General features: G+C 44.9%; 1 protein-coding gene across 1 annotated transcript; it reads left to right on the forward strand.

Moving 5' to 3' along the window:
- Positions 1 to 3,257: 3,257 nt before the first annotated feature.
- Positions 3,258 to 6,654, forward strand: RMI2 (RecQ mediated genome instability 2). Its single transcript, XM_065644929.1, has 2 exons — positions 3,258 to 3,545; positions 4,490 to 6,654. Exons 1-2 carry the CDS (start codon positions 3,275 to 3,277, stop codon positions 4,636 to 4,638), a joined length of 420 nt encoding a protein of 139 aa, XP_065501001.1. The 5' UTR covers positions 3,258 to 3,274; the 3' UTR covers positions 4,639 to 6,654.
- The last annotated feature ends 2,154 nt before the right edge of the window (positions 6,655 to 8,808 follow it).

Raw genomic sequence — 8,808 nt, forward strand, 5'->3', positions numbered from 1 at the left:
GTATCACTTTGCAGTTTACTCTCTGGTTGTGCATGGTGTCTGCAGGAGATGCTGACACAGAGCATCTGTGAAGAGCTGCCCTTGGCCTGTCCCCATCACACTGGAATCCCTTGAGCTTCTGGGCTGCCATGGACAAGTTTTTCAATGGTATCTGGTCTATGGACATTTGTGGGCCATGCAGACATTACCAGTTATGATCCATATATTTATAAGCTCCATGCTTCATGACTTTTCTTCCATTCATCTGTGGAGCTTCCAGGTAGCCCTGTTTCTAAAGCAAGTGTTTACAAAGTACTAGAAATATTTTTTTTTTTAATGGTGTTTGCTTGGATTCCAAATCTTAAAACAATGAAAACAAAACTTTTTTTGAAATCAAGGTAGTGATTTCTCAGTACTAGGAAAGAGAAACTGAGAAATAAATCTGAACCTTTTCTGTACACATGAACCAATGGAGTGGGGATGGAAATATTTTTTAAAACTCTTTTGGGTATGATGGAAGGCTGTAAAATATCAGAATTTCTGGCCAAGGAAAATAATTATTTTTTCTGGTTTTGTAATGTCAGCCTTTTACCAAAATTAGAGGAGCAGAGAATTGCTTCCATTTTAAGTAGTACTGTCAGCGAGAGTGTGAAAAGGTCTGAGCTGGACAGAAAATTGCAAGTTGCTGCTGCTTTGGAAATACCTTTTCATGGAGATCTAAGGTCAAATTCTTTTCCAAGTTCTCTTGACACCATAGCAACAAAACAGTGCCAGAGTAATTGAGGGAGACCTGGCTCCACGACTATCTTATCTATGTGTAGTCTGGACTTTTTTTATTCATCCTGTGACAGCATTGCACATACGTGTCAGCGTGAGGAATCATGTCCTTTAAGACCGCTTTGAAGAAAGGCGCGTATTGTACGAACAGGCAAAAGAAGGCTGATTCCTACTTTTTAATCCACGCAAACCAAACCTCTGTCCCTTCCAGCATGCTCTCAGAAAAATGTCCTCAGGTTCAGTCCAGCGTAATTTGCAGCCTCTCAGCCTTTTCCAGCTGCGTGCTGAGCTTCCTCTGCTCCCCCAAATCCGAGGCTGTTTGCTGTGGGATCATGTCCAGAGAAGAGTCTGTTGAGGCATCAGAGGTTTTTCCTGCAGCTGCAGAACACGTCTCCGTGCTGAGCTGAGCCTGTTCTTTGACAAGACCTTTGCAGGTAGTTCAGTATAACTTTGCATTTTACTGAAAGAGAAGGATTTGCTGGTTTAGGAAAACAAATCCATTTATTGGTGCAGACTGCCACTGCTTCTGCCCTTCTTCTCATAGCACAGTTTCTTCAAGGAAAATCTTTTAAGAGAGGCCTTTTAGTCTCTCTGGGAGATTTCACTCTTGTAGGGGTCTTGCCTTCATGTGTGGATTTAGTGGCTTAATAAGCATTAGACCTTCCTATTATACAGTAACAAATAGGAATACAATACTTTTATCAATATTTGGCACATTTATTTTTTTTTATGTGAAACTAAATATTGATGCTGTCAAGTGACTGCAGTTTAGGGGCATAAATTACAAATATTCTTCTCCTGTGAGCCTTGCTCAAATTTTGCATTCATATACAGTAACGATCTAATGTCTTTCTATTCCTGTAAACCATATTATTTGATTGCCAGATTACACGATTCCATATTGTGCTTAGATGTCAGTGTTTTTATTGTTATTACCAATATTATATTTTATTCTTACTGTAAATGGTAACGAAAAGTTAACTGCTTCCTTACACTATAAAAGGAATGAAGTCCCATTTACAGAATGTCTCTAAACAGAAAATATCTCTGGAAAAAAGATATGCTGAATAAATAATTCATAACATGATGGGTGAGTAGGGAAAAAAAAAAGGTCTTTTAATGTATTTTGCTACTCAGAACAAAACCAGACTTTAAAAAAAAGTAACTGGCTATTTTAATGGAGGACAAAATCTGCTTTAAAGAAGAATGATTGCAGGAGAGTCAGTTCTCTGTGCATTTTTACCCAGATTGCAATTTTGTAGGTAACAGAACTTGTGAAATTGAAGAATCCATCCCCTTGTTTTTCCTGATTCTTTTCTTTTTCTTTGTTCCACCCTCCTATTTTTCTGTTAGCTTACTTCTTGGCTTATTTTCTAAATGAAATGCCAACCCACCCCCCAAAGGAAACCACAACATTTCAAGGATTTTAGATTGTGGCAAAGCGAATTAGCCTATCTGTAATATAAACAGACAGCAAATAAATTCTTAAAGGCCTTGGAATTAAAGTCTCCCAGCTTAGGAGATATGATAATGCCTTTCAGTGCATTATGCTCCAGATTTCCACGTAAGTATATACAAAAAAAGATATCCTGAAAGCATCCCTGAGATGATTCTATGATTCTGTGTGCATTTTCTCTTTTTCTCACGAAACCAGAGGATCTTAATCAACTAAACTGTAAACGTTAAGTGATAATTTCTTGCTAAGTAGTGAAGAAATACTGTGGAAAAATATCTGGGATGGCTCCAGCAGCCTAGGAGGAGATGTGGGCGAGTCTTACACGGGTGTAACCCTGGGCTGGGGGCGAGGAGCAGAAACCTCTCTGCAGGGTTGAAGTTGGGACACAGCAAAAAGCATTTTCTGCTCCAACCAAACCATTGAATCAGATTTTACACTATTTTTTCCATGTAAAGGCGTCAATCCTGAATTGAACTCAGGTGAAACGAGACCCAGCTGGTCTGAAACTCTGGTGAGGCTCTTCCTAAGGTACCACGGGCAGAGGGGAGGGCTGGCCCGGGGCTGCCCCAAGTGCTCTTTCCTCAGCAATTCACGAATTACAGCCGCTGGAGCAGCTGCGCACCGGGGGCTCGTTGGGATCAGGTGAACCACCTGGGAGTAACTTTTGCATCAAAACCAGCACACCTGTGCCTAGTACTTTATGCTCCATGTGAGCCATTTTTGTCTCTAACGCAGGAGACTCGGCAGCAGGCGCGCTGGTTGCGTGCGGCGGCGTGTCCGGTTCTGGAGATGGGGGCGTTTGCGCCCCTCGGCCCCCTCAGGCGAGCGGTTCGGCGGCGGCGGGAGCCGCTCTGCGGGTGGGTCACACACAACGGCGCGGCGTTCCAGCGCCTCCCCGGCTGTCCTGTAACGCCGCCGCCGGGCTGCGCCGCCGGCTCCGGCCCCGCTCCCCTCAGCCGCTGAGGCGCCGCCAGCCTGTGGGGCGGAGCGGCCCGCGCGCCGCTTCCCGCCCTTCCCCTCAGCGGCTGCGCCCGCCGCCCCTCAGCCGCCTGCGGGTTGAACATGGCCGGGGCCGCGCCGGGGCCGCCGGTGAAGGTGCTGGCCGCCCAGCTGCGGAGGGCGGTGCGGGACGCCGGCGGGACGTGGCAGTTGGGCCGGGCGGAGGCGGGCCGGGCGCCGCTGGGCCTGCGGGCCGTGTGGATGCAGGGCACCGTGCTGGAGGTGGAGCGCGGCGGCGCCCGCGGCGGCTCGGCCCGGCTGCAGGACGGCAGCGGCCCCTTCACCGTGCTGGGCGTGGAGGACGTGCCCAAAGGGCGGCCCTGCCTCAGCGCAGGTACCGGCGGGCGCGGAGGGGTGCGGGCTCCCCCGGCTGTTTATTTTGAAGTAACTGAGCAGGTTCCCGCCCTCGGGCGGTGTCACCCCGGCTGGAGCGGGGGCCCGGCCCCTCCCGCGGCCGAGGCACGATCGCTTGTGCCGTGGCCGTGGCGGCGGCCCTGCGGGCACCTCGTGTCCGCTGATGAACGTGCTGCCCGCGCAGGGGTCGGGGTGCCCCACATGTGGAGGCTCTCGCAGGCCTGTGCCGGGGTGTTGGGGGTGGTTCTCGCCGGTGTCAAGTGTGCGTCTGTGGGCCGTGCTCAGCCTGTGCAGCCGCGCAGCGGGCGCGCCGCCACGTACCCCATCATTCACGGGAGAAACATCCTGCAAAGCTGTGCTGCTGTAGCTGTGGCAGCAGGAGCAGCGTGTGCTGCAGCAGGACAGTGTGTCTGTGGCTGTCAGTGTGAAGACTTATGCTGCCTTCCCATATGAGTTCCAGTAAGGATAGGGCCTGTTTTCAGTTCTTTATGGTTACAGGAAACGTTCTGTCAAACGGGTGCTGCAGAGAAGAGCTGTGAGTCTAAGAACTCACCAGTACTGTTAATTCAACTGGGGAAGTGCTGGACTGGATTGCGGTCATTGTGGTACAAAATAATTGCATCACTTAATTTTCAGTCTTCTGAATTATTCTCCCTCCACTTGCACGGCAGGACAAATTGTGTGCTGGTTTCGAATCTTGCTGTTCGAAAATCTAGTAAAATCTACTGTAAAAAATGGCTGTATGGATAATCAAGCCTTTTTCTGAAATGCAGCTCTATGCAATCTTAGTTTCTTGAGTTTTCTTGCAAGTATTGGCAGCTTTAATTCCAACTGTTTGACGACCTGGTTTTAAATATTTTGCTTTCTGAATTGAAAATGAGAATTCAAAGGTTAATTAAGTGTCCTGCTTGCTTGTTTTTATAGGGAAGTATGTAATGGTGATGGGCGTGGTGCGGTCCTGCAGTCCTGAACCTGTTCTTCGAGCAATAAAGATGACAGATCTTTCTGAAAACCCCGTGCATAAGAATATGTGGAGCCTTGAAGTGGAGGATTTGCACAGAGTCATCCCCTAGATACATTTTCTTCTGCCTAAATTAACTGGAAGTGTGTACTTCTTTTTTTTCTTTTTCTTCTTTTGGTGTAGAGCATTGGACCGTTCTATGTATTTGTGATTTCAAGAAACCACCAGTTACTCTTGGAGTAAAGCAAAGAGAGAAGTCAGGCTCAGAGTTAAGTGGAGGGATCACTGCATATCTGATAATTAGCACAACGTTAATCTATTTCACAGTCTCTTTTTATACCAGCAGATTTGAGAAACACTTGATTCTGAATAATGTGTCTGTGCTCTTAAGAATACTACATGTTTGTACATATGTTAGTTGCTGTTTCTAGGAACACGTGTTTAGATAGTCATTCCTATAGCCGTGTGTTCTTGACAGCAGGGACTGCACAGAACTCGTGTTACCAGGGTGAGCTGGATATGTGGAATGAAGGCAAAATGTACTTCAGTCCGGCTAGATTGTGGTTGGAAATAACCTGTGTTTTTCAGTAATAACCATGTAAGTAAACTTGTAAGACAGATATGTCTTTCTAACTGTAAGCAGAGTCTTGTACTTAAATACTTCTCTGGTTTCTGTGTTTCTGAAATACTGGAAGTCATGCAGCAATAACCCCTCTGTTCCAGTGAAGTGAAATTAACCTTTTCAGTGCAATGCAGGATTCCTTGGAATAGGTTCTCCAGATTCAAGATGCAAATACCACCTCATGAAACAAGCTTGCTGTGCCTAAGTGCATTTTTCTTTTTGAAGGTTTTGTTTCTTGTTCCAATGTATGCTATTTTTAGTTGTTTAAAAAATTCTTAAATACATTTTTATCTTCTGTCGTCCTTTGAAAAAAGCAAACCATGAAAACAAATCAAAAAGCCTTTAAAAAGCAGAACTGTTACTACTCTTTATTTCCCCTCTTGTCTAAAGAGAATTTGAGTCATAAAGAAAGCATTGTGCTATCCATGTGGCGTGGTTTTGTAGTTTGGGATTATATTGTCCAGCAATACAGTTATGTTAATTAGGAAAGCATATAGAAAGGGAAGATAATCTCTAGTCAGATTTTAATTAAAGGCAAGAATTATGTGTTGGTAACAATTTTAAAATTGTGAGATTATGTTTTCAATGCATGTGGAAATTAAATACTGTCTTTTAAGTAGATCTTTAAATGAGATCTTTACAGATTAAGGACTGGATTTCAGAGCGCAATTCCAGTCTTGAGTTTAGTATTCCAAACCAGACCACATCAGAGGCCTTTTTATAATGGGAGTCCTGTGCTCCGAGACCCTCCTGATGAAATGCCGTAACACACATACATACAGATTTTTGGCAGTCTGGGTTTATTTATCGTTTTTAATGCTGGGAAAAAAATCACTTGGGGAATGCTGTAGCCTGTCAAAAATGATCCACAGGGTCAGCAACTGTTTTTATCTGGTGATAGATACTTTTCGCTCTGAATGCTTCTTATGCTAAGAAGGCAGTAAAACCCTGGAAATAAAGAGCTAAAAGGTTTGCTGCATCCTTGCTAGTGTCAGTAAATTTACGGAAAAATTAAATATGGCTTGGAGCCCCTGTCATACAGAGTTGGTGGGTGCACAGTGTAGTGGCTGTCAGGAGTGAGAGTACTGTTAATCTGCCTGGCAGTGATGCATATTCACTGAATGCATCTGAAAAGTTGTATTTATGTAGGACTAGATTGTATTTATGTAGGGCTGGATTGGAGTTGATTTGTAAAGGATTTTTTTGCATCTTTTACCACCCTCTTCCATTCAGAGGCTCATGAGTCAAAGCATCTGGGGTTCCTTTGCTAAGTCAATTCTAAGCATAATAAGATCTAGATCTCCTCACTGCTTGATTTGGGGTGTTTCAGTATGTCTGGCTCTGTTCTGTACACTTGACCTCACAGACATAAGCTCTGTTTACAGCCCCTGGCAAGTTTCACACACTTGATCAGTACAAAGCTCCAAGTGTTGCTTGGTGGATGGGAAGGAGAGCTGCTGTGGAACTGAAGTACTGCTTCAGAAAGGCCTGCGATTGCATGAGTAAACCAGTAACTTTTAAGGGGTTTAAAGCCAAGACTGGGTGCTTTTAGGACAGTTCACGTTAAAAAGTACTTTCCTAGGAATTCAAAAGTTGCTCTCAGCAAAGTTGAATGTCGAGCTACTAAACCAACGATGTCTAGTGTTTGCTTTGACTTGGAGCTTAGCCATGCTTTACCTAGTGAGTGGTTGATGCTGCTCATGGCTGTTGGTGGCTTCTCTCTCACCAAGGTTTAAAGGTCAGGCTGAAGTGCCTCATCTCTTGAGTTTCCAGTTCAGCACTGTAGGGCTCTACTGAGTGGTGGGAATTCTCCCTTTACCACATCTTAACTCACGTCTCAAGTTCTATAGTAGGATGTGGGTTTGTCTGATTTGTTGTTGTTTTTTTTGTTTGTTGCTGTTGCACAGCAGAGCACATAACTGAGAAGTACAGAGTCAGGAGCTTCTGTAGCCCTGTCTTGTGGAGGGGGAGGTCAAAGCTGGGATGTTGTTCTTGCTGTTTGCATCTTGAAGGGGGTAGGAGAATGGCTGAAGATCGCAGGAAGGCTTCTGTGCACTGTGTTGGCTCTGCCATCACTGGAACAGATCTGGATTTATCGTATCACAGAGCACATACCAGTAGCTGGGGAACTTTGTAGATGTGTAGTTTCTGTATATATGTGTGTGTGTGTATATATATATATAGGACATGTTGAAGGTGAGTTGTAGGCACTAAAAATACACTTGAAGAATGACTTCACCTCTTTGTGCTCCTGCAGGGACAGTTGGGTGTGTTCAGAGTGCTCTGATCAGCATGAGTTAGAGATGCAGAAGTTCCTCATCTCCTGCAAGGTGGGAGGCAACATCAGAGCCATTTGTATTGTGTGATGTGTACATTCATGAGCTGTTCAGTGGATTTTATGCGTTTTCCATAAAACAGCATAGTTTGTGTACTACATTACATTCATCTGAAGCATGAACATTTCAGATGACCAGTCAAGGTGTTCTAAAACATGCAGTATTACCAGTAGTTCTATACTAAAAGTTTAGTCCTGATAAAGCCAGGGAGTGCAGAGAAAACTGCCAGTTTTGAAATACTGAAGATCTGATGTGTGAAATTATTCAGTGAAATCCTGCCAAGGGAAATCCTTCCTGCAGGATCACGTTTGTGAGGAATCACAAAGCTATTTTAGTTGGTTTGAGGGATGCTGAGTTGTCACCTCGGCACACTCCCCTGCCAAGTGGCAGCTCACAGCAGGCCGAGAAGCTGCTGTCAGCCAGCGGAGACCGCTGGAATGTGCTGTCCCCACCGCATCCTCTGCCACCTTCCTACTGAACAGCCTTACAATGTAGCTGATGTCTCACTTCTGTTAGGCAAGGCGAGTGTTGTATTATTTCCATCTTTTAATTCCCAAGATGAGACATTATCATACAGGGATTAAGACATACTTAAAAATCATTTTGATGGGTGGTTTCCTTGTTTCATTAAAGGTTTTAGAAAATTCATTTCAAGACCATCTTTTACCTATAACAAACTACTGCATGTTTGTGGCTAGTTATTTTATGAACAGGCATGAAGAAGAGATTGCCTTTCCACTAATACCAGTAGTCCATCTGGCACATGGGAAAGGCATATTTGCCACTACAACAAAATGGAGATGTGACTTTATTCATGAAAGCTATAAATCATTGCTAAACTCAAATTATGAAAATGAAGTGTGATTTGGGGTGTGTGGGTGGGGTTTCCTCATCTCCCCTTCTCCAGATCGTGATTCTTTTGGTCCTGTTCTGTATGAATGGTCCTGGTCAGATGCAATATTTATGTGTTTGGGGACAGCCCTGGGAACACAGGGCACTGGAGGCCTCTGAGACTGGAGTGCTGGCTCCATCTGAGGGTCACTGACCCTGCCCGTGCCCTGCTCCTGCTGAGCTTCATGGCTTCAGGTGGGGTTGGAGGGACTCTTGCAGTTCCTGCCTCTCTCAAGTATCTAGACAAAAATGAGCCTTTGTGGAACCTGGGAACAGCTCTATCAACATGCTGAGCACAATGGTTGTAGTTTGAAGTGTTTATTGGTGTTTAAATGACATCATTATCACCTGTGATATGTTATATGCAGCTTCTAGAAGACCCAGGATCTGCATCCATCTCGCTGTTGCTGTCTACATTGAGCACATAGTTAAA

This window comes from Caloenas nicobarica, chromosome 14 (assembly GCF_036013445.1).
Source record: "Caloenas nicobarica isolate bCalNic1 chromosome 14, bCalNic1.hap1, whole genome shotgun sequence".
Classification (NCBI taxonomy): Eukaryota; Metazoa; Chordata; class Aves; order Columbiformes; family Columbidae; genus Caloenas; species Caloenas nicobarica.